The sequence below is a fragment of the Oxyura jamaicensis genome, chromosome 1, assembly GCF_011077185.1.
Source record: "Oxyura jamaicensis isolate SHBP4307 breed ruddy duck chromosome 1, BPBGC_Ojam_1.0, whole genome shotgun sequence".
Classification (NCBI taxonomy): domain Eukaryota; kingdom Metazoa; phylum Chordata; class Aves; order Anseriformes; family Anatidae; genus Oxyura; species Oxyura jamaicensis.
In genome coordinates, this window is record NC_048893.1 from 187,206,276 (window position 1) to 187,232,694 (window position 26,419).

Genomic DNA, 26,419 nt, shown 5'->3' on the forward strand with positions numbered 1-26,419 from the left:
TCCCAGACCACTGGGTCCTGACAGAATGCACTCAAGAGTGCTGGCTGATGACACTGTGAGGCCACTCTTGGTAACCTCTGAAAGGTCATGGTGAATGTGGATGTTCCTGAGGACTGGTAGGAAAATGGGCCAACAACCTCAGCAAGTTCAACACATGTAAATGCCAATCCTGCAGCTGGAGAGGAATAACCCCAGACATCAGTACAGACTGGGGGCCACCAAGTGGAAAGCAACTCTGAAGACAATGACTCTGGGGGTTCTGGTGTGCACCGAGCTGGCCATGAGCCTGCAATGTGCCTCTGTAGCAAGGAAGATCAAGAGTCCTTGGCTGCATTCAGGAAAAGCGTTGCCAGCAGGTTGAGGGAGGTGATCCTTCTTCTCTGCTCAGTCCTTGTGAGACACATCTGGTGTGCTGGGTTCAGTGCTGGGCTCCCCCATATAAGAATAGATATGAACATACTGGAGCAAGCCCAGTGAATGGCAACACAGATAATTAAGGGACTGGAGCATCTGTCACACCATGAGAGGCTGACAGAGCTGGGACTGGTGAACAGAAGGCTCAGGGAGATCTTATCCATATGTATAAATACCTTATAGGGAGAGAATAAAGAAGACTGAAACAGACTTCTCAGTGGCGTCCAGTGACACAACAAGAGGTAATGAGCACTAACAAAAACACAAGAAATTTGTTGAAACATAAAAAAAGAAAAAACAACTTCCTTATAGTGAGGGCATTGAAACACCAGCCCAGAGAACACATGGAATCTCCATCCTTAAACACATTTAAAACCCAACTGGACATGGCCTAGAATTGACACTGCTCTGTGCAGGGGGACTGGACTAGGAAATCTCAAGAAGTCCCTTCCAAACTCAGTGATTCTATCATATAAAGTTGGTGAAAAATAAGTAAAGAGCTGTTAATTAGGTTTTTAGATATGGGCTAAATCAGTTAATATAATAGTTTTTCTATTTTAAGGCCCTGTAGCATGCATAGCATGGACTCACATTTGGCCCATTTTATGTAGGCAGTCATGGAAGTAAGTGAGACTAGGAAGTCATCCTTATTACTTAAGGTAATAACTGAATAAACATCAGGGAAAAGTGACTGATCTGGAGCTACTGGAATCTGTTGGGTGCAGTTAATGGGAGTAGCTGCACCTAAGTTCAGGCATCACATTTGAGCAATGTGAACTAGCACGTAAGTGTTTTGGATTTCTGTAAAAGGCAGTTCAAATACATTTTAGCATCAGAATAGTGTTTGTTCAACTGGACAAAACTCCTTTACAAGTCAAGTTGAACAAGACTATGAATGACTCATCAAGTAGAAAAAAAATACAAATACCCCATTTATAAAGAAGCACTGTAGAATCACAGAATATCCTGAGTTAGAGGGGTCCCACAAGGACCATTGAATCCAACTCCTGGTTCCACACAGGAGCACCCAAGAATCAGACCAGACATCTGTGAGCGTTGTCCAAAAGCGTCTTGAACTTCAGCAGGCTTGGTGCCATGGCCACTGCCCAGGGGTTTGTCCCAGTGCCTGACCACCCTCTGGGTGCAGAACCTTTTCCTAACACCCAGCCTGACCCTCCCCTGTCCCGGCTCCATGCCGTTCCCTCGGGTCCTGTCACTGTCCCCAGAGAGCAGAGCTCAGCGCCTGCCCCTCCGCTCCCCTTGTGAGGGAGCTGCAGGCCGCCATGAGGCCTCCCCTCAGCCTGCTCTGCTCTGGGCTGAACAAACCAAGGACCGCAGCTGCTCCTCATGTATCTTGCCTTCTAGACTCTTCACCATCTTTGTAGACCTCCTTTGGATACTTTCTAATAGTTTTATGTCCTTCTTATATTGTGGTGCCCAAAACAGCATGCAGTACTTGAGGGTGAGGCTGCACCAGTGCAAGCAGAGTGGGACAATCCCTTCCCTCGACGGGCTGGCAGTGCCGTCCTTGATGGATCTGAATACGGTTGCCCCCCGGCTACCAGGACACACTGCAGGCTCATTCAACTTGCTGTTGACCAAAACACCCAGATCCCTCTTGTCCCCCAGCCTGTACATACAGACAGGGTTGCTTCATCCCATGCACAGAATCCATCTCTTGCTCTTGTTAAACCTCACATTGTTGGTGATTGCCCAGTTCTCTCATTTGTCAAGATCTCTCTGCAGGGCCTCTCTACCTTCAATGGATTCAACAGTTCCTGCCAATTTAGTACCATCTGCAAACTTACTCAAAACGTCTTCAGGTCCTGCATCCAAGTCATTTATGAAAACATTAAAGAGAACTGGCCCTAAAATGGAGCCCTGGGGAACCCCACTAGTGGCCTATAGCCTTTATCCCAGAAAAGTCTTGCACCAATTTTTATTGCTACATTAATATAACCACATCAATTCATTAGGAGACTAAAAATGCCCTTTAAACTATGCTGCCAGTAATCAGATAATCTCTATGAATTACCTAATTAGTTACTAATCAATTTGTCACTTAATCATTTACATAGCTGTAAAAACCATCTCTGAGCATCTCTCTGCCATTTCCTTCTCTCTAATCACTGAGGAAACATGAGCATCCTGCCTCCCCCCAGACAAGTTTCTTGCTGTGCAGCTAGACAAGTGGGGTCAGAATGGGTGAATGCTGCAGGTAGAAGCATCAGCCACAGGCATGTAAGTGAAAGTCTAGAGATACAATTATCTCAGGATTTAACAACAGTGAAGTCCAGCTCCAAATCTGATAACCAACTCTCAGATTTTACAGATAGATCACTTATCACATGAACCTACCGAGGAAAAGTATCCCTTAAACCACTCCCTTCTAAGTCACTTACTGTTTTATAATCTTAAAGAATCTTTGCTTTGACCTCTTGTATGTAAACGGATATAGCAATTACTTGTAGCAATGGTGCCTAATAAGGATGTTTTTAAGTATATCAAAAGTTAATTAACTATTAGACTGGCAGTGGGAAGGAGAGATTTGATAGCTGTGTACACATGGAGATTGACATAATTAACCTACAGTTATTTTAACAGCAAGTACAAACCACTGAACTCTTACAGACCTCTAGCCTGATTACAAGATCAGCATACTGTGTGGTTGAGGAAGAAGCTTGCAGGAGAACCTGCATACAGTTTTAGGCAATTATACAGAACATCAGTGCTTGAATTGGACAAAGTAATTCTGTTTCCATTTAAAGACAAAAGCAAAAGCTTCATGGTCACATACCTCATTGCAACATTGCTGCCATCAATAACTATTGGCCTCAGGTTGTCACCATCCTCCGTCACATCCTCCTGCAGCGGAGATTCTGACCTCTGAGACTCTATGGAAGACGCTTCACGCATTACACTAGTGTTAGCATTAGTTACAGACTGATCAGTCTCAGTTTTATTCCCAAGTTTGACAAGTTCTCCCAAAATATCGTTTATTAAAGCATCAGTACCAAGTTTATTTAGTACAAGTTGAACCTGCTCTTCAGAGTAACCCAACTTAAGTGCAAACTCCAGTTTGGTTTGATATTCTTTCACCACATCAGGGGGCTTTTTGACTTCCTTCGGTACTATCTGAGCCTCTTCTATCCTAAAGTCTTGCAAGATTTCATTTCTTTTTAGAATATGAGGCTCTAAGCAAGGAGATCGGCACAGCTGTCGATGAGTCTTAGGCAATAAATGTGATTCTGATGCAGAATTATTCAGTTTCTCTGAATCATTATCGGAATTTGTGCTTTCTTCAGAGTCACAACTGGAGCTTCCTGAAGTCTCTTCAGATGCCTCCTTGTCTACATCTTCTTTCCTAGAATTAACCTTATCCATCGTTGGCTTCTCCGCCATCGACCAAGGTACAATTGCATTTATTTGTGTGCCAGTGCTCCCCACATAAAGATGGCCTAAGTCATGCCCCAGGTGATCCTTCAAGCCCATGAAGCTGCTGCATGTACTTGACTCCACTTTGCTGTTTTTCTTGTATTCCTGAATATAAAGTGTTCCGTATTCCTGAAGAGAGAACAAAAATGTTGCAACTGGTTACACATCTTACTTGTTTTGTATTTTGTTCCTGCTTCCTTGGCACTGCACTTATTCTCTCCCAGAAATGAAATATCACTTATTTTTTAAACATGAAAAGCTTCCTTGAGAACAAACAACAACAAAAATTAATAAGGAATAAACGTAGGTAAGACGACTAACAACTGTTTTCCAAATGTATGAAATGCTTTTACTTAATCATTTCTAGAAATATGAAATAATAGGAAAGTTTATATAGTTTATGAAACTAAATAGTTTATGAAAGAATAGGAAACCAAATGCTACAAATTTGTTTACTGTAACTCAGAACTCAAGACCTAAAGGTACCCAGGTATTTCTTCTAACTTTAGACAATACTGCAACAATAGAAGAAAAATGCAGCTATAAAATACAAGTACTAGATAAACCTTTTACACTAAGTAGCTTAGATTCTCTGTTGAACAGACATTAGCATAATACTAGATTAGGCTTATTCAGCAAATATAAGATGCTATCATAAACAAAAGTTATTAGTAGCATAAAAATAAGAAAAACTTACTGCCCCTAGAATATACTATTGGTTAAACTAAATACACTCAAACTATGTTTGAACTCCTTCATAAAGTGGTAGTTAAGTGAAGAAAGGCTGATTGCTCTCAGAGTACTGCATTACTAATATATACAGGACGTAGAGGCATGGATTGATCTAATGGCCAATAAAGCCAATGGAAATCCTTGCATTGATCACACCAGGCTATTCATCAAGCCAATAAGGCAACGAAATTAAATGCTATTTTTAACTCCTTGATTTGACTTGTGCAAGCCTTTTGCTGGATCAAACTAAATATATAGAACGAAGTCACATAGGAAGAATGGAAAAAGTTGCAGTTTTCTGGACTTTGTGCACTTGCTGCACCCGTTTTTTCTGGAGGAATTTTGTATAATGGCAGTTATACAGAAGTTAGCTACCCACTTCATCACAAAGACTACTTTCCACAACTTCTACTTCTAAAGACAGCTTGCTACCTCTTTCCCGTATTTTGTTATTTTAGATGGGAACTTTTACTAACTGCTTTAATTAGAAAAGTGAAATACTTCTCATAAATGACAATGGTCAATATGAAGCAATTGTACTGCAAGGTTATGATAAAATAATAATAAAAAAAACACCAAGGGAAGACTATGAAACTAAGAGTTCTTTCACACTTCCATCTTACAAGGCAGTATATAAGAGTAAGACGTAGACGCAAAGGATTTCACTTGAACTTGACAAATACAGTACAGACACAAACTTCATCAAGGAGGTTGTACTGAAAAAAAACACTATGCTAAGCAGAATCCCTTGATCTACACTAATACAAGTTACAGATACATCCCACAAAGAGCCAACATCTCTGACAGCAAGTAAGTTAACTCCCCCGTTCCCTTACAGGAGAGCATTTAAGAATAACCCAGTGTTTTTTAAATACAGTGTATGTTCCTCTTCTAGGGATAAAGATCTGGGTGCACACGAGCAATTCATCCAGACTGGTCTTAAGACTAAAGGGAATCAAGCAAGAAAACTGGCCCCTGATTTAATCACAGTGCATCCCGTAGGCACTTAATGCTAAGATATCATCGCTAGGGTGAAGATTTTATTAAGTGAATAAAAAAAAGTTTACCTGAGAGTTTTTAGTTAAAATACATTTTTAAAAAAATCATTAGAAGCATTTTTGAATCCAGTGCCATAATCCAGTTAAGACTGACCACTAAAAATATTCTACTTTGAAGCTTTATTTTGATCTGACTATTGAAAGGGAGTAAGGCCATACCATTCTCCCAAACAGCTTATCAAGGAACATTACATTCCCTTAACTTGAAGTTTTAGTATTTCAAGCCATTGCACAGATTAAACGCAACAAGAATTTAAGAGATGAACCTTTCCACCCCGTGATTTACTAACTAATGTAATGCACTCGATAGCAGTGCTAGCAAACCACAGCGATATCCCAATAAAAGGATACAGTTAGAAAACCCAACGCTGTGGCCTTCATAGAACTGACCCCCCTCCCCAAAAAACAACAACAACAACAAAAAACTCAAACAAGAAAAACCTATTGGAAGCAAGGCTGCTAAGCAACAAGCCCTTAGTTGCTAGGATGCACTCCTTTAACATACCATCATGAATACTAGTGCGGCAAAAGAATAATTTGGTATGAACAAAAGCCCATGAAAAAGAGTGGGACTTAAGTGCGTCTGGTTTCCCCTCTGAGAACAATGCAGCTGCCAAACCAATCTGGAAGGCCCGACATCATTGTTCCCCAGCCGCAATCTGCTCTGACTCGAGGAAGTCCAGTTAATGGGCAACACTGAAAAGTTGAGCTGGCTCATGTACCGCCGCCGCAGAATGCGCTGGGATAATGGGCCGCTGCCTAAATCCGTGTACTGTGAAATGTCATTTTAGCATTGAGCTAGAAGGAGAGAGAGGCTGGGTTTTGTTTTTCCTTTTCCCCTCCCCTTGGATATGTGGGGGGGATGAGGTTGGATATTAACAGCATGGCATAAAGAAATCTTGAAGTGCCTCGATCACTAGGAGGATTTTGTTTGCTTAGTGTTAAAATAATACTTAAGTCGTTTTCCAATTCCTTCTTCACTGAAATTTGAGTGCCTCACAGCAACTACAGTCATAACACCCTCCAGTGTGATTAAAAAACCTCATTGGCATATGAATATATCTGAAGATCAGACCTAATACGAAGCATAGTGGAGATGATTTGCACATCAACTACATACAAAAAGTGACCACAAGTTGAGCTTTGTGCATTGTTGGGAATGTATATATCACCCCCCTAGCACGCATCTGCTTTAAGTCTCGTCAGCCTCTCAAGGGTAGTTAAGACGAGGCATCTATTGCAAATCCTAAACTGAAGATTTCTGAAATAGTTGTGCTTAATAAGCAGTATGCTATTCCTGGCATTTGGCCTATACCCTGCATGCAAACTGTACTTGTTTTCAGGCCAATTTTTGCAACATCTGTGAACTTTGCACACTGTATTTGTGGTCAGCAGCATCTCTCAGAAATGCTGGACTTGGGAGCTCCCAAGGTGATGTCCCTTACAAGAGCCTTTGATTAGAACCATGAAAATCAGACGCCCCTGTTAAATGCTGCTGGAGTTGATTATTTTATCTTGACCTAGTTAGTGAAGAGCAATATGCCAGAATCTATTTATTTGGAATTCAAATTCATTCAAACGCTAGTGTACCTACATATAGGACAATGAAGGTTAAAAAAAAAAAAAAAAACAAAAAAAAAAACAGAAAAGGTTGCATTTATTCAAGGAGTAACATCAGATACGAAGAACTCCTTACATTCTTTATTTACATGGAACTCTCATTATGCACATAAGGTTTTGAAGTATGCTTACTGATACAATGCAACATAGATAACAAAAACATCCACTATGAGTTCTTACTTGACTGAGTGCCAAACAAGCAAACAAAATTAGCCAGAACATTATTGTCAAGAAAAGTCTGCAACTTTTGGTTACGCTCACAGCTGAGTCACATAACTTACTTTTATGTGTAAAGAAAAAAAATTGTCCAAATTGGGGGTTATCAATTTCATTATACTTACAATAATGTAACTTTTAAGAACAAAATACTGCCTGTTTGAAACTAGATCATCTCATGCTAGGTTCACTGATAATGGCCCACAATATTGTATTATTGAGTCCCTTATGAAGTATAAGTGTAATATGTTGGATGAGCACTGTGCTACTATATCGTAGAATTGCATTCCTTTTTCATTTCCATTTTCATCCGCTATTCTCCACTAACTGTTAACAACAATCAACTCATTAATTCACAGAATACTTCTATTTCTCAGAGCAATGTGGGCAAAGAGATCATCTAATCTTTTAATGCATATTCTGAATATTATCCACTTACAGTTGAACATAAGAAAAGTAGTTTAATGCAAATTTTGTTCGTAGAGGAAAATAACAAGGAGCAAATAGCACGTCTTGCGGCAAAGTACCAGAAATTGTGTATTCTCAAAAGAATTCAAGAGTTTCTGAAGATATATTCTACAGTGAAATAGATCATCTTGTTTTCACACAGGAAGTTTTTTTTTTTAAATCTTCTAAAAAGAAAATGGGAAATATTGAAATCACCGTTTCTGGAAACACTGTAATCACTCGTCACAAAGAAGTGCATAGCTGATCAGAAAAGAAAAAATGAATGTATGTTACTCAGATCGTAAAGATACTGCAACAATGCAAATAAAATAATGAATATGTAATAAATACCTACTGCTGTAGTTTCTATGTATTTAATTACCATTGTATTTCAGCGAGTGCTGTTGTCTGCATCATTCTATCCAACAAAGGAAGGATGTCCCATTGAACAGATTGGTTAATGCTCTGGGGCAACAGATGTCTACTGGAACTGCAGGAGACCAGCAACTGGTGGCCTGCCCATCTTCTGAAAACTTTCAATAGACTCATGCATATGTTCACACAATAGGGCATGTGGTAGAAATGCAAACCTCTTTTTAACCCTTTTATATGCTCTCTTTCCTTCCCAACTCATATATGAAGGTCTTTGTTTTTTTGTTTTGTTTTTTCTTTACAGGATCCTTGGAACACAGGCTCATGGAGTATATAGTGCTTGTTCTTCAGCCTAACATCTGAACTCAAAACATAAGACAGAACAGATTAGAAACTTTATAAAAATAACTATGCTAGATCTGACACATTTATGAATAGCTTTCAAAGCACAAAAGCTTTGAATGGAACACGTTCCCACCTGAGAATATCCTAATGCTCCCACAATACAGTATCTCCGCACAGCCCACAGTGGAGCTCTTCCTATTTTCACAACCGAAAACTTTACCCATTGTATGGTACAAAATAAAAGTTTTCTTTCTTCTCTTAAAAGCGTTTTCTACCTCTCAGAAATTAAAATAAGTAATAGCCTACTTGCAAAAGGAATATCAATATCCGTAGCTCAAGGTTGAAACCTTCCCCTCTCCTCAAGGGGCTAGAAGAAAATTTGTTCTACTGATGGGTACTGCCTACCATTTTCAGGTTCTTGGAAATGCACCGTTTCTGGTGCTTTTAAAAGTTCCTTAACAGAATGCACTGAGCTGGAAGATGACTCTTTAATATACTTAGTCTTCAGATAGATTTTTCTTTTTTTTTTTTTTAAGAGATACCAAAAGTGTGCAAACCTCAGCTGACCCATACGCTAGCTACGTTGTCAGAGCACAAACTGACCTGCTGGAACATCAGAAAGGTGAAGCGCCCCATTTCTGCGGAGAGAAGCCCGTATACTTACGTTCGCTGGAAAACACACAGACATTGGTTTCTTGTAGCTGTTCCAGAAGCAACTCCTTAACACGATTTCAGCTGCAGACTTCAGGCAAGCAAGCAGAACAATGAATGGATGAACAGATGGACCCGCAATGTCTTTGCTTAACCTATTACTGAGCGGAAGGGGAGCCAATCACAACCCGCAGAGCTCACAATTAGTTGGCCAGGCAGATGCAAGGCAACCTCCCCACCCTGCATCAGGTTTGGAGGTTTCTAAGATAAGCAAGTTGATGTCATTCGCAGGGTCTGCCCCGGGCAGCATGTGTATTAACGAGGGGTATGCAGCAACAATAGGCCATACAAAAGAGACTAGCAGGCAGCTGCTGTATGAGAGCCAGAGTCATTAGGGAGCAGGCTGCCAACAAGAAACACCTGGCTTGGGCAGACTTCGGCTTCTCCTCATTGTTTCTAATTCATGAAACAAAGAAAGGAATTATTTTTTAAGTGGTAAAAGTTGTGAGTTCCTATGAAATTAAAAAAAAATAATAATAACTCCCGAGGAATATAATCTCTTCTATCATGGAATTAAAAGTTCTTTTTAAGGAATAATATTGAGGAGAAATAAATCCATCAGTAGCTATGTGCGTTCCCCTTGTTAGCAAAATTAATCATATTGGTACATTGTGCAAGGAGGTATGAAAGGAGCCCACACTAAGCACGGAAATGTATTCAGAAACCGCTTTCTGAGTTTCCTGACACTTTTGTGCATCAGTCAATAAGTGTAATAAATTTGCATTTATACGCAGTTATAACAGTACTTGTGGGTATATTTCAGTTTCAGCAGAAGGCAAAACTGATTGAACTAAACTCACATAATATTAATATGTGCAATAACATATTTTTATGCAATGGCAGTGAAACATTAGGGCACTTGATAGAAAGACAAGAAGCACCCTTTTGTTCTGGCACCACTCCTGTTTGTTTGTAACAGAACTTCTCTCCCTGTTATTTCACAGGCCTGTTCTAGATGTCAAGATCTTCCTGCTTCTTTGCAGTGATGAAATATTTGAACAAAAGTCAGGAGCTAGGCAACAGCCAGCTTCTCTTTTTTATTTTGATTGAGGTAAGCCACACAGAAACCCAAACCCAAACTCCAGTCCTGCTCCCTGCACTGCCCAACATTTCCAACCCAACAGGCAGTTGCTGTAACAGCAGCAAGGTTTGATGTTTGATTAAAAAAAGCAGAGTCATACGGCCTTTCGAATAAGAAGCTGCCACAGCTGGTAACTTTAGCGCAGGCAGCTCAGTGCAGAGAAGCACGCAGCCTTGAGGAGATTCTACGTTTGCAAATATTCACCTGAATGACTGCTAGAAAAGCAAATCTACTGAACTTCAGCATCTGCACGTGGCTGAAAGCACTACTGAAAAGCACTGCCACAGGGTCAGCTGTCCTCCTCTGCTTGGGAAGACAGGCGACCTGCCGGGAAACTTCAGCTGTGATTTAGAAGAAGTAATGAACGTGAACAGGTTTGTTAGACCTCTCTGGGTGATTTCCCAGAGCTTTAGATGGATATTAGTGATTCAAGATAGTAAATGAAACCACACGTCATCACGCTACTGCCTGATGACTCTACCATACGTCCAGATAGGAAACTGAAAATCAGAACCCCCAAGTTTAGTTCCTCTGCACTGTCCACTAAACACTCCCGAGAACAACAGCCAGCACCACTATTTTGGGGCTTTTGAGTCGGCGGCAGGAGGAGACTCCTCACTAATTTCTGCCACCGTGAACACAAAGACTGAGGGAAAGCTACCCACGAGCACAGTGGGAAGCCTGATCTCCAGCACTGGATTAAGCCTCTTTGCAAACAGCGAATAAAAGCAGTGATCTGAAAAAGCTAATCAGTCCCTGCTGTGGTATTTAGACTACCTCAGTCGCCGGTATTGGATAACGTTAAGCATGTTAAAACTTCTGTAGGCAAAATAAGAAGCCAGTCCAGCTCCCCTATGCCCAAGAACTGCCCTTGAAAGCAAGCAGGATCACTTGGCTAGTCATTAGTTTAGTATCTCCCTGATTAGAGCCAGGCACTTCTTCCGTGATACCAGAAATGCCTGTTTTGGCAGAGGGCACATAAGACACCATTTACATACAAACTGAGAACTTCCCAGCACAGAAGTGGTGTACTTATGGCTCCACACACACAATTAGGAGAAGAATATGATCTGGCTTGAAAACCTACCTTAAAAAGAAGGGTGTAAGTTCTGCACGTTTACTTGCTAAGATGGGTCCCCTCAATGTCTTCTGCAGTAGCAGTAAGTATAACAAAAACAAACAAAAAACACACAGAACAAACAAAAAACCCTACACCACCAAACAACTTTCCATACTCCAACTGCGTGTCTTCTGGGCACCAGGTCTGAACGTCGGCTGCTGATAAATCTTCATGCTAACGCCACGCTGCAGCCCTGACTGTGACTAAACTCAGAACAATCTCAAGACTTGTGTTATATTGTTTCATTTGCATAAAGTATTCTAGCAAGCTGCAGTTGCATGAATTAAGAACACATTTTTTGCATGATGTCAGTTACGTAAAACAGCTGCCTGTACTTCAAGAATTTTCTCAGCTCGCCCCTGAAAGAAGTTGTGCTGTCGAAGGTTTACAAAATGTCAGATCATCCTATTAAATCATGTTTGCAATGACAGCAAAGCATTCATATTAAGGTTTTAACCAGTACACTAGGCTTCCTACTGGGACTGAGGAGGTCAACAAAGAAACCTCAGTAAGAAACAATGTGGATCTCCTGTCACATCTGTGACGGGCTACAATAGAATCACTCGAAAGTACACAGTGCAAATGAACAAAGAGAGCTCTACTTCTTTGCTAAGACCTGCAAATCCAATAACTTGACTAGCTCAGCAACCTCCTATTACCTCATTTAAAATACAAAGAGTCACGAAGTTAAACCCCGTCACCAAAATACAGCATATGGCAGCACTTCAAACTTCTGACCTTTCAAGATGGAGAAGCTCCAAACACCTACTTTTCGTGGCTCCCACAGATCCCGCATTGCATACAGCGCTCATCGCGTCTCTAACGCCACTTGACTGAGCAGCGGGCTGGCCCAACGTCGTGAACTGGCTGGAAGTGGGGGGATAACCCGGACTCAGAGGCAGGAGGAGACTTGAGGAGGGTGCAGACAGGCGTAGGATGCTGTAGGGGTGCAGCCTGGGGTGAGCCCCTCAGCTGGGCAAGGGGTGGGAAGGGAAGCATCCCCTCCTTGGGAGGATCTGAGGGACCACAGCAGACAGAGCTGGAGCAGCTGGGAAATCCGGACTGCCTAGGCCAGCGGTATTCAGGAAGCACTACTGTAAGGGAAGACGGGGGGACAAAAAGAAGAACTAAAAGAGCTGCTACTTTCATACAAACCTTGACATTTCAAACGCAAAGACAAAGCCTTTTAAAAAGAAATGATTGTATGCAAGCATACAGAGTGGTCATTCTGTAACTCCAGGGCTATGGCTGCAGCAATTAGATGATTTGCCCACCAAAGCATTTCATTATCTTTTATTGTAGAACTTTATGCTCAATCTACAGAAATAACTGATGTATTTGCAAGAATAGACTGAATGAGTTAAATCAAGCACATACCATTGCGTTTACGAAAGAGAGACAAAGGTTGTATACCAAGACAAAGCTCACTGCCGCGCCATTGCAAAATATCATACATTCACTATTGTACTTGGAAGCTACAAGGGAAATGCTTATATTCCAAACGATGAGGTGGAAATAGGTGTTCAAGACCAGGTTGGACGAGGCCCTGGGCAACCTGATCTAGTGGGTGGCATCCCTGCCCATGGCAGGGGGCTGGAACTGGATAGTCTGTAAGGTCCCTTCCAGCCCGAGCCATCCTATGATACGATGCTATGAAATACAGCAGAAATTCCTCTTCACTAGTCAGTATCTTGAGCGATGCCAAGTATCTCAAGCTCAGCACTCAGAGAAGTACGCTTAGTTTGGAGAAATGGTTAAGGGGTACTCTAGACGCTATCTGCACGTGGTCACAAAATCAAACAAAAAAACCACCACCACTCTTACAGCCACGCAGAAGAGAGAACTAACCAACCAATAAAAACTCCCTAGAATTCAGAAACACAACCAATGTTACGATAAAGATGAGTAATGCTTTGCCAAGAGAAAATAGCTACCCTTCAAAAAATATGTTTAAAGTATCAATTGCATTTTAAAGTGCAATGTGATTTCTCCATAGGAATATAAATAAAACCACTTTCAAATGCAAAAAACAGAGTGGCAAAGAGTTACTTCAATTTTGGAAAGACAACTAAAGATGCCTGTAGTTATCCTTAAATTTTAAGGAGGCAGAGATGCACTTTCCACCAGGCCATCATCTTAAAAGGTCAACAAGTTCCCAGGGTAGGTCTATTAGATCACCAGTATTGACAGCATGCAAGACTTGAGCAAGCTGTTGCAACATTCATCACATCCTCTAATATGTTTTAAAGAGAAGAGGAAAAAGTTAAGCTTTTTCTTTTCCAGAAGTAGCAATTATTTCTTTGCTGACCACGCATATGAACAGCTGCAGTCTTTCCTCATCTGTGCATAGACAAAGGCTGTGACCACAGGCTGTTTGCCATGAGATGACATGGTGCCCACACGCAGCTGCCCCCAGCTACAGTCTGCCTGCTTAAGGAGGCCGACAGGCTGAAGCCTGACCAGCCAACTGTGCAGAAAGCACAGGGCAGAAACAGTGCAGTCACCCTTCAGCATCACGCTGAGCAACTCCTGAAATGAAGTACATTTCCTCGTGCCAAGAGTTTCATTCTGACAGTGAATAGTTTTGATGATGTGACAAAGAAAACAAACAAACAAACCAGCACAATTAACTAGAAGATAATGGAAACGTAGTTGCCTCAGCACCACAACTTCAGATATCCATTGCAGGTGGGGATCCATAAGCAGTGCTTCTTCCAAGGAACCACGGGATCACAGGATGGCTAAGGTTGGCAGGGACCTCTGGGCCCATCTGGTGCCACCCCTGCTGAAGCAGGGACACCCAGAGCAGGCTGCCCAGGACCACATCCAGGCGCCTTTTGGAGATCCCCAAGGAGGAGACCCCACAGCCTCTCTGGGCAGCCTGTCCCAGGGCTCCGTCACCCGCCCAGCACAGAAGTGCTGCCTGGTACTCAGAGGGAGCCTCCTGGGTGCCCGGCTATGCCCATGGCCTCCTGTCCTGGCACTGGGCACCACTGAGCAGAGCCTGGCTCCGTCCTCTCTGTACCCTCCCTTCAGGGATTTCAGGACATGGATGAGATCCCCCTGAGCCTCCTCTTCTCTGGGCTGAGCAGCCCCAGCTCTCCCAGCCTCTGCTCACAGCAGAGATGCTCTAGCGCCTTCATCATCTGGTGGCCCTGTGCTGGGCTCTCTCCAGTGTGCCCAGGTCCCTCTGGTCCTGGGGAGCCCAGAACTGGACCCAGCACTCAAGGTGTGGCCCCACCAGTGCTGAGAGGGAAGGATCATGTCCCTTAATTTGCTGATTCAACTTTGCCTGGTACAGCCCAGAATACCATTTGCCTTCTTTGCAGCAAGGGCACGTTGCTGGCTCAAGGGTTTCCCCATGTTTAAGCAGATGCTCCAACCGAAGCATGGTTAAAATCAGGCACAAACAACCAAATTACACAACCACATCTGCACAAATAAACCAGTGCATGCACACAGAGGGGACATAGCCACAGAAGTCCTACTTCCAAGAAGAATAAGTCAGGTGACCAGAAATTCTTTGTGTTTTGGGGAAACAGACACACAAGAGCACTCTAAACTGTATCAGGAAAATGTTCTTTACGGCATGCAAATGTAATTTCACCATTTCCACTGTTTGGCCACTCAAGGTTTAATTTCACAACCATGTCTATGCCTGTAGAAGATCCTTTCACTCCCTGTTCAAATACAGCCATGAGTAAGACACACCAACCCTGTGGACCTTCCTTTAGGATAGTTCCCTCAGTTACAGTCTCCCGAGGGAGGGGATTTTTTTTCCCTCTTAAAAATGCAAATATCATGGAAAAATACAACAGCTGCCACTAGTGCTGAGGGTAAGTTTAAAAGCTTTCTTTAGAAATGCATTGTAATCTAGTATCTTGTATTTATTTCTGCTCTTTTTGGTGATGCAAGAGCCTACAATACGTTGTTATTAAGAAAATCACCCAGATTAAAAATCCTTAAAAAAAAAAAAAAGGACAGAAAAATCACCTGCCAGTGGTTATTGAATTCCAGTCTGTAGCCACGTAAGGGTCTATCCTATTTTTACACAGCTTGCTAAAGAAAACCAAGAAAAGCAGCTTCCAACCTGCGCCTTCCAGCTCTACCAGTAAGTTTTTCCTTCTGATTGCAAACAATCTCAAAAGCCCGTCATGCACAAGAGTGGCTGCTGACCAATGCTCTCATCGACACCAGGGCAGCGCGGAACATGCAGATTCCTGCCACAAACTATATGACGACAATTAGCTTAAGATCATTGCCAGAGGACATTGTTTCATTCCTTCCTTATTTTTATTTATTTACTCATGAATCGAGGCAGAGACACTGACATACAAATCGCTCTAGAGACAAAAAAAGGAGTTTCCGGTGATACACATTGGATTTGATCTCTTCCCACTTCCAGCATGAGTCACGCTGTCTGGGTGCTTTCTGAACATGAAAATCTGAACTGTCTAATTAACTTTCCTTGTGACAATATTGGGCGGCCAGACAATGCCTACAACTGTACAAAGTGTACGCCGTCATGCTTAGCAAAGTACTTTTATTCAAATTTGTTCTGTCAGAAGAAAATCCGCTAACAAAACTAACATGGTTAAGTGGGGAAAAAAAAAAAGAGTACTGTCTTCATTTAAATACAAATTTAAGAGACTTCACTAGTCAACCTAACATCTTTTATCTGTGCCACGCTATTATTAAGAGTTTGAAAGGAGCGTCGGAGGAAAATAGGCTTCTCAAACTGTCTAGCGACACAGGCAGGTTGTGTTTCAGGTCATGCTGCTGGCAACAGAGCTCCTTAATCTCCAGGGTTCCTGGACGGAGTTCAAGGTGTTGGTTGGACTCTGTGTAGCCCTAAATGGCTTCACAGGGCTATGCTTATTTGAGAGACAATTCCTGTGCCTGTACCATACTGCTGCAGTTGTCATTTTGGACTGGAGCCTTCTCCGAGGGAGCTGCCAGCAGCGGATTTTCTGCAAGACTTTCAACTTTATAATTCGCTCTCTACAGGGATGAAAAAGCCAAAAAAAGTATGTTAAGGTTCAAATTTTTACTCAGATTTTTAAAGTAAAGAATTAAGAAAGAGACAGCAAATGCAGTTTGTTGAGGCACTCTTGGTATATAATTCTTTCCTACTTTCTGGGGAATCTTTTAATAGCACTGACAAGCAGTAACAATAGCCAGATCATATAGTAAGTAGGTTACTGTAGCTGCAAATCCAAGTTCAAAAATAAAGGGAAAATAGCTACCCAGAGGTGATTTCATTACCTGTCATCTAGGTACGGGTTTTCTTCAGATTGCTGTATCCCAGAACCCAGGAGAACCCACCGGGAAGTCCACACACTAAGCTACTGACACCAGGCTTAAAAATCCTAATTTTACATATTAATAAAACAGTTTGGCCACTTTTGTTTAATAACCTAATATATCAGAAAGAGACAAACCATCTGGTAGTGATTTTATATAATCTGAAGACCTACAAAGAACTGCAGACTCATTTCGTTCTAAGCTCAGAAGGTTGCAACTTTTAAATTAGAAATGAACATTGCAGACCAGATTTCCTCTATGTTTAGTCCCCACTTTATCATTTTATTTTTAAAGTTGGAAAGCGAACCAGATTTTTGTCCTGTGAATGAATACCTGCACATATTCCTTCACTAAAGTTAATACATTTTGATTGTTTCTGGCTCTCAGAGCTCACATTTTCCTTGCCTGAGTTCCACCTTCATACACTGAGTGATGCTGCATTTAGAATTAAATAATTTAGTTTGGAAGGGATCTCCAGCGGTCAGCTAGTTCAACAAATCTCAAGAAACTCAAAGCAAGGGCAACTACAGCAGGTCACTCGGCACCTTTTCCAGTCAAGCTTCCAGGCAATTTCCAAGGCTGTAGATTCCACAGCCTCCCTAAGCACCTACCCAAGCGTTTAAACGCTCTCACGGGGAGAACATATTTCTTTATGGCCAGCAAGAATTTCTCCACTGTGACTTGTGACGGCTGGCTGTTGTCCTTCTGGTCCATACCTCTACTTGGAGCATTTCTGTCTTCTCCACACCCTCAGGTTATATAGCTGACGAGAGCCATAAGATTCCCCTGAGCCTTCTCTTACCAAGGCCAAAGAAATTTGTGTTTCCCAGCCTCTCCTCGTACGTGACGTACTTCAGCCCTCTGCACAACCTGGGAGCTGCCCTCTGGAGTTGCTCCAGTCAGTCCACATCTCCTGTCCTTCAGAGACCAAACCGGGGCACGGCGCTCCACGGGCGATCTCCTGAGTGCCAAAAAGAGGCGAACAATCACCCTGCGCATCTGCTGGCTGTAGTCTTGCTAATGCAGCACGCTTGGCCTTATTTCCTATTTCTGCAACATCATCTTGTGCTTATCAGGTGGTGAGGCTTCACTTTCCACAAAAGCCTTCCACGTCAGCAAATGAACTGAACCCTACTCACATCTGCATCTGCTTCCAGTGCTCCCCCACGCACACCGATGAGTGTGTCCAAGCTGCACACGAGCCATCCAGACTGCTTTCTGTATGTAGACTGCAGAAAGATCAGCGTTAAGATGATGACACTTGTTCTCTCATGAATGAGTTTGCTTACCTGAGGTCTCTCTTGTACACATGAACAGGCAACCGATTTTAATGTGCTACCCTCTGAACCCTAGCAAGGGGTTCTCATCAGCAGAGAAACGAAGCCAGAGCCACCTGTGCGCATCTGTACCGCCTTGATGGAATTAAAAACTCCAGAGCTTGGTGTTTCATGCAGTTCCACGTGAGCTACAGACTGCTACCACGGCCTCATGAAACTTTAGATCTGCCAGTTTTATGGAACAAATCAGACGGAGGCCCATCACCAAACGCTGAACAGAACCTTATGGAAAGGCCACACACGGGACTAACAAAACCAAAGTGCAATTATTCTGAGTCTTGGAAAAAGGCTGGCTGCATAACCCCTCAATGCAAACACACACTCAATTTCTGTGAGGAACTGCAGTTAATTTCTCGTAAGTTATCAGGCAAGGGAAGCTTACCAAGTTCCACTCCTAACACAAGGGATGGCCCACTCTGAGAAGACGACAGAGGTCAGAAGAAACAGCCTAACTTTGAATGCATTTTGGAATTAAGATCAAGCTGCAGCTAATGGGCACCACACTCCTGAGCCACACAGCCTCTTGCTGGAACCAGATGAAAGCTTTGCCAATGCACGCACGCTATCAGATGTTATTTTCCAAGCAGTGGCTACCATAAAAAGCTATTAACAGACAACTGATCAAGTGGCTAGGGAAACAACAGCTGAAGCAGAAAACTCTGATTTTAATCTTACAGCGGCAAGCGCAGGCTGTAGCTCAGCAACAACTTCAAGAAGCCCAGACTGCAACCCTACTGCGACAGCTCCAGAAACAGCAGCGAGTCCAACTCACAGCTCAGCTGGCAGCCCGGCAAGGGGAGCAGCAACAATCCCAGAGCAGCTGCTATAGGGACTCACGAACCCAGGTGCACTGCCCTGGGCGTTTGTAAATCACAGCCCTTCCCCAGCCAGAAGAAACCATTTCCAGAGGTGCATCTGGCAAGACAAACTGTATGTATTGGAATTATTGCTGAAGGAGAAATTATCTCAGGTTTTTAACTCGGTTGAGCATTTTAAGCTGGGAGGGCCCAAGGGGATGTCGCTACATGTAGTCTATGAGGCTCTCAGACCCTCCACTTTGATGAAGTGGAGATCTCCGTGAAAGTGCTGATGGCTCTTTACCAGGGAAATGTCTGTCACCAAGGATGAGGCTACGCTTCGATGCTTGGTGCAGGAAGGAGTACGTAACCCAGTGGGTCAAATAACTTCGCAGATGACGAAGGGTTCGGGAGCCCTTTCCCAGACAGGGCACCAGTTATAACGGCAACTAGGAAAGCAGAGAGACAAGGGTTTAAAGATACCAGCTACTTGTACAAACAGAAGCTTGCAGAACAGAAAGAAGCTAGGAAAGTAGTTTCTATTAACAGAATTGCAATCTGTCCCTTCTCCAGCCAGTCTTAGCCAAAACCACCAAATTTAATTAGTCCTAAGATAAAAGGACTAAGTGACAGCAGAGCGGTAATTTTCAACTCATCGCAAAATTTCGAAGTTTCACGGCATTTTACTTCAAGAACTGATTCATTGATTTCTCAACTTAACACATCACTTTTTATAGCTCATATGGGAGGATGGCTCACAGAAATGGTCTTTTAGGAACTAGCATGACAGTTTTAGTCAATTACTAAAGCACTCAAGGATTTCAGACTCTTGCCAGCCTCGGAGCTTTAGCTACTTGCAGCAAGCAGACTGCTTTTCAGGTATTTGCAGTAACTTGTGTCACATGTGCTGTTGAACACCTCCAGCTTCACTAACTTCCCCAATCTTTGGCACCACTCTGCAACTTTCAACCACCTCCTAAGACATTCCTTTCATACCAAAAGAAATTGCTGTATTTCTTCTTCTGGGAGGATTACTAATGACCATTAAATTCTCCTTCACTCCCGACCACTTAATGTCTTGCTTTGTCTCTTCCTCACTTTTCCCTGCTGTTCTCAAAATACCAACTTCCACATAAGTAAAATCCCTCTTCCTGAGCATACCTTTACTTTTCTCTCTATCCAGACTCAATAAAACTATTTTATGAGAATGCATTTTTACTTTGTACAATCTTGCTCAAGTTTTATGCCGACTTATCCTAAAAGAACTCAGACCCAAACCACTTTGGGTTAAAAACAAAGGTACTGGGAACTGTATTTCCTGAGCATGTATGATGTTTCTGCATTTAGAGGACAAGGGACCCTGGGGATGGTCTAGCATTCTGTTCTGCATCTACATCTACCTACATGTATACATAAAGACACCTCCCCGCCCAGGGAGGAGGATGACGAATGTGAAATCTTCAAGTGTTACACTGGTACCATAAATCAAGAAAAAACAACCTCAACGCAGCCAGGCACTCAGGAGAGGTAGTCTGGAGCGTGACTGTGTGGTGAGCCTGGCAGAAGGAATCCTGCAGTTGCAGAGGGTGAGCTGCTTTTCTCCCTGGGGCAAACTTCAGAAAGGTTCTTGTCTGGACCTTTCCAGTTGGGACTACAGATGCACAAGTCTGAAAATTCAAGAAATCTTCCAAAACATTCTCATTCTGCAGCTGTGATACAAGAGTGAATAGAGGCGGAGTTTACCAAAAAGCTAAAGCAACTCCTTAACTGTGGAGCACAATAGCTTTGCAGAGTGGCAAAGTGTCAAGTGTCAAGTCCAGCTCTTCATGCTAAGCAAAATACAGTTTGAATTTTTGGTAGCGCAAGCTCAGCCTTTTTACACAAGAAACGTGATACAGCCTGAAGCAATCAATCCCAGAACAGGTAAAAAAGGGAAATGCCTAGTGCATCTAAGCAGAAAGCCCCAAGGTTATGAAAACCTTCATCAGTTTCTGCTCATCAATAAACAACATGGCACAGAACATGCTTTCTGACAGAGCCTCAAGATGCTATATAACAGTACTTAAAGATGCAGAGCTTTAAGGGGGAAAACATCCATATGGTATTTTCACCCTCTAACCCTGCTGAGCTGCCTATTCCACAAGATATGTAGTGGAAAAACATGGAGAGAGGGAAAAAAAATAACAGGAGAAAAGGAGGAGGGGGAAGAGAAGGAAAATTTGAGAGATGCCTCGTAACTCTAGCAGGAAGGCAATTATGAGCAGATTACAATTGATTTTCTATCTGCGTGCTAACTGGAAATGACCGGGGGGTAAGAAAAATGACTCCACTTCTTGTTACACCATCTTACCTCTGCTTTTCTTATACACTACTTTCAACATCCAATTTAATAACTAAAAAGAAGTGTCAATTCTTTCAAGCATAAAAAAAAGAGGCTTGTTCAATTAACGGGTTACTCACTTCAAACATATGGCAGTGGTAGTACATTCACTGTAAATATTTAGCATGCTTGAAGACGGGAGGCATTTTAAACAGAACTACGCAGTACACAGTAAGAAATATAACACATAACTATACAATAACTTCAGTCCAAGGACAGAAACATCTCTGTCTTTTCACAGAAACAGCTCGCTACAGTCTGTGAACAACATCTGTTTCTTCTGGTACCTCAGATATAGTTTCCAGTATCACAAGACACAAAAAAAGAAGTGTAACCACCTTCATCACTAATAAGGCCACTGGCCAGCTGCCATGGCAACAAACACTACGGAAATGAGTGAAGGAGGAAATATCTCCTGAATAACAACAACAAAAAAACCCACCCCTATCCACTACTTCCTAGCTACACGTGGGACATTGCTTCACCGAACAGCAAAAGCAGCAGAATAATATTTACAGAACAGGAAAAGGTAGGTTTTATGCCATAACCTGACATATCGCATTTCCAACCTTCCCTTTGATTACTGTAACTCTCTACCCCCACCTCTTTTACTATTGTCATTCTTTTTCAAGTAGCTCAGCTTTCAAGAATTAATTAAAATACAGGCTGAGATCCATGGTTAGTAGCTGAGGCTAGAAAATTCAGATTAGGATCTGTCATAATTAAAAAAGAAAAGCATAAGCAGTGAAAAATCTACACAGACTTGAAGTACTGAAGGTAGGTTTGTTTTTTTCTTACTATTATTATTTTTTCAGAAGTATTCATTCAAGCCACAAGTCACAGATTTGATGCAGAGAATACTGAACAAGATTTTATAACTTCATTAATGTAAGAAATCAACCTAAATGACATGTGCCCTTTCTTTTTTTTAATCTGTAGCCATTTCTGAATACAACAAAAACTGACCTGAGCCAAGCAAGTTCCTCATTTCACTTCAAGTTGACTTTGAACTCTTCTGTTTCAGCTTGCTTAAAGGGTATTTTCAGTTGCATGTACGATAGGTAAGATATCAGTGAAGAAAATCTTGTAAGGTTTTTCACTTACCTATGTAAAATTAAACAGCAAATGGTTTAATCAAATATTGAGCTGAGTCTCCAGTCTTTTCAAGTCTCATCAACTGCTAGCCTAGTTTCCTTCAAAGAAATAAACAGCTCTGGAATGCCAATAACATTTTCAACAGTTGGTACAATCCAGAAAAGCGAGCAGTGAAATCACTCCAGTGGACTGTTACTCAGCTCAGTGTTCAGCTTAAAATGCACAATATACACAGATGAGTCAAGTCTAGATAATCCTTCATGCTCTGTCTGGTTGAACGTATAGGGCTTGTTTTTAAATTGCACACCTTAAATAAACTCCACTTTTCTTTGCATGTATATCAGAAGACCACAATTCTTTAAACCTTTTCAAGTTGGAGATGCCTAAAATTTGGGGGAAGGGGGGGAGGAGTTCTGTCTACCAGGACCTCATAAATTATAACTGCTTTTCTAAAAGGATCAAAAATGGTAATGTTTATTGTACAACCACTGAGTAACTGCTGTCTTATAGGTGTCTAGTGTAGTAGTAACAGTGAAACAGGCACATTGGACTGACACCATAAACACGACAAGGTTTATAGGCAGGTGAGATGCCTTGATTGGTTCAGCTATCTCCACTAGAAAAAAAAAGTTTTTGATTTCTCAACACTAATAATTCTAATTAATGAAAAAGAAGGGGAAGGGAGAAGGAAGAGGAATCACATTTACCTGTAAAAGTAATGTAAGCATACTAAAATAGCTGTGAACTTGTTTTGCACTGAGATAACAAATTCTCTTCAAAATGACAGCATGCTTGAATTTTGATCGGCTCACTACCTTACACTTTGCTGAGGTGGAATCTCATCTCAGAGCATCCTCACACAGAACAAAAAAAAAAAAAAAAAAAGAAAAAAAAAGGTTTGTTAAGCTTTACCTAATGCTGTCCCAGAAGAAGGGTTATAGTAAGCTCATTGGAGTGCTCTACGGGCACATGCCAGGTGGCAAAGAGGAAGCATCCCGGCACTGTGCAAACCCAGACATGAATGGTTTATTTTCTTTCCAGATCAAAAGACTGTACACCTAGTGCTTTCTTAAGCACATTGTTAATTGTTTTACATGAAGATTCCCAGTTATGAACTACTGCTCCACTTTGCAAACACGGACCAAGGGGACAGGACACAGAACTTTAACACTTCCCCTCGTGGAGAAGACCCGATATTCAGCAGGATGGCTTGACTTGCTGAAGCCAACTTTCAGCAACAATATCTGACGTGGGCTACCTGGCCTTACCACAACCACCAAGCCTCGGCCAGGCACAGGACTGCCAGACGGGACCGGCTGCCGTCCGTGGGCGCTGCACAAACACAGCAGCAGAGTTTCCTCGCCGGAGGGCATTATAAAATAACGTCACGGTGCCACAAATGCAACTGTACATGCCCGACGTTACTCATACCTGTCTGCAGAATCAAGTCCAAAACACACAGGTGAATGGAAATTATTATTATTATTTTTTCTAAAGAGAAACTGCACCTGGAAAGGCTCGGCTGGACCTGGAAATGATTCTGGCGGTGCTCTCTGAGGTGGCTGCCTACCACGGGTTTGGCTACACGACCTGCACAGCCCACGAGCAGGGAGTAAAACCCCCGCTGCCCTGACTTATTAAAAATAATAATAAAAAAGGGGAACGGCTGGGCGGGCAGAGGACCCGAACCAACTTTCTAATTCCCTCCGGGGCTCCCAGCACCCGCACCTCCGAGTGCCCGCCGCGCGGGGCAGGGGCACCCCGGGACCCCCGGGCCGGCACCGCGAGGCCCCGGGGCCGACGGACGGCGCCGTCTCCTACCTCCACCGAGCTGCTCCTCCTCCTCCTCCTGCTTCTCTGCCGCCCCGGCGACCTCGGGGAGGCGCCGGGGGCAGGGCCGTGTTTACCCGCACGCCGGCCCGGCCCCGGCAATGGGCGGCCCCGGGGCCGCCGCTGCCGCCATGGCCGCCGCCGCCCGCCCCGTCCCCCCGGCACCCACCTGGCCGCCATGCGGGGCGGAGGGCGGCCCGCCCCGCCAAGGTCGCCGCCACCTCGCCCGCCGCCACCGCCCGCCTCATGGCCTCAGCCCGCCTGGCCCCCGAGCCCAGCCACCGCCTCTTCCTCTTCCTCCCCCTCCTCCTTCTCCTCCTCCTCCTGCCGGGCGGCACCTGCCGGTGAGGGACCGGGCGGTGGGTGCCGTGGTGCCGCCCCCACACGTTACCCCAGTGCTGGAGGGGAGGCTCCGTGATGAACCCCCCCGGCCATGGCAGCGGCACGGCCTGGGCTTGCGGTCCTCCAGGCCCGCCCGGCTGCCATCGGCGAGGTGCTGGCAGACAGCTTTGCGACCGGAGTGTGCTCGTACCTCACTGTCCTTGTCTTTACAGGTGGAGGAGCAGAGGTGGGAGAGCTCTTTGGCAAGGACCGCAGACGGAGTCTGTGGCAGAGTTGGTAGAAAGCTCGATTTCTGTCCCATGTTCTAAATAGGAGGTGTTTCCTCCCACCCCGCTGTTACTTGTGTGGAGATGAAGTAATCCATCTACCTCGCACCATCCTACTGTGCCTTCTGTGTTCGTGCAGACGTGGCTGCGCGCCAGGAAGGTGGTTAGAAGATATGAATGAAGCGCTGATGTTGTGGTTGTGGCTTGCTAGCTGACTGAGCGTATACACGATATGACATAAAGCCATCGCTACTCACAGGCGCAAAGTGTGTATGTAATCGTTAGTCACTCACAGAATCACAGAATCACCTAGGTTGGAAGAGACCTCCAAGATCACCCAGTCCAACCTCTGACCTAACGCTAACAAATCTTCCACTAAACCATGTCCCTAAGCTCTACATCTAAACGTCTTCTAAAGACCTCCAGAGATGGTGACTCAACCACTTCCCTGGGCAGCCCACTCCAATGCCTACTTGTATCCTACTACTGAAGTTTGTAAAGAATTCTTTAGGTACCCAGCAGAAAATGGACTAAATTTCTGAATTTTGCATGTAATGAATTCTTTGCAGAAATACCAGCCTGAAAGGCCACTCTGCAGGTTTCATTTTTCCTGTAAAACGTGATAGATTTACTTAGACAGAACATTCTAGAGAAACAGTGCCATGTCACTTTCCTGTATATATTTCAATAAAGCTTCCCTCATAGAGCTGACAGAGTCTGTAAGCAGGATGGCATGATTTTGTCTGTTCTATTATTCAGCACAATATTTGCTCAGTTTCTCTGTATCTCATCCCCAGGTTGCTTGAGCATGATTTGGAAGGTTCAGCTTGGTGCAAGAGGCTGACTGTGGTTTACTACTTGGCTGGGCAGAAAGAGTTTGAGACCTCTACTAAAAAAAAGACAATGCTTGTACCCTTAGTCCCAGACATGCTGATGCTGTTTGAGAAATGTCAGAGTGGTGTCCAAATGCAGCTAAGAATATTAATTTAGAAGAGGAAATTAATGAAAGCAAGACTAAAGAATTAAGACACTTGCAGTTCCACTTTGCTGCTTATTATGGAAGGCTTTGCTGGTGATTGAGGAGTGTATGAGTCAGTTAAAAGCACTGCGGCACTGAAGAAAATGATTCGCAATTATCAGAAGAAGAGAGAGAGACTGGAATTGATTTTGAAACTACTTAAAGTCACAAGAGAGTTTCACATTAACTTTTTTCCTTAGTAAACTCTAGTTCCCAGTGAGTTTGTCTAAAGGATCTTTTTGACCTCATCTCCTGTTTCAGATTATGTAAACCTCCAGTACCTTTGTAACTGATTAAAATGTGCTCGTTGTAAGCATGAGTTAAGTTTGCTCAAACGTGAGTTTAAATGAAATGAGCTGCTTGATGTCACTGGATTGCTTATTGGCAAAAACCCATTTCCTCTCTATTGACTTAAGTAGCAAGTTGCTTCCAAATTAAAATAGAAGTGTGGGAGTCAGAATCCAAGATTTTTCTGTCCCATGATCACAACCCCCAAATA

General features: G+C 43.1%; 1 protein-coding gene across 6 annotated transcripts in view; it reads right to left on the reverse strand.

Annotated features, from left to right (window-relative positions):
- Nucleotides 1–25,030, reverse strand: part of ZC3H12C (zinc finger CCCH-type containing 12C) — a 47,310-nt gene extending 22,280 nt beyond the window's left edge. Inside the window, exons 1-4 of one of the 6 annotated variants that reach the window (XM_035327002.1) lie at nt 24,464–24,603; nt 23,172–23,318; nt 22,336–22,473; nt 3,212–3,978 (exon numbers count right to left, since the gene is read on the reverse strand). In XM_035327002.1, the coding sequence (XP_035182893.1) occupies nt 3,212–3,906 (695 nt within the window). In that variant the 5' untranslated portion in view covers nt 3,907–3,978; nt 22,336–22,473; nt 23,172–23,318; nt 24,464–24,603. Of the gene's footprint in view, nt 1–3,211; nt 3,979–8,304; nt 9,253–9,303; nt 10,403–22,335; nt 22,474–23,171; nt 23,319–24,463; nt 24,615–24,826 lie in introns of those variants that run through there. The other 5 variants (XM_035326973.1, XM_035326954.1, XM_035326992.1 and 2 more) reach the window with 5 other exon arrangements.
- Nucleotides 25,031–26,419: the final 1,389 nt, after the last annotated feature.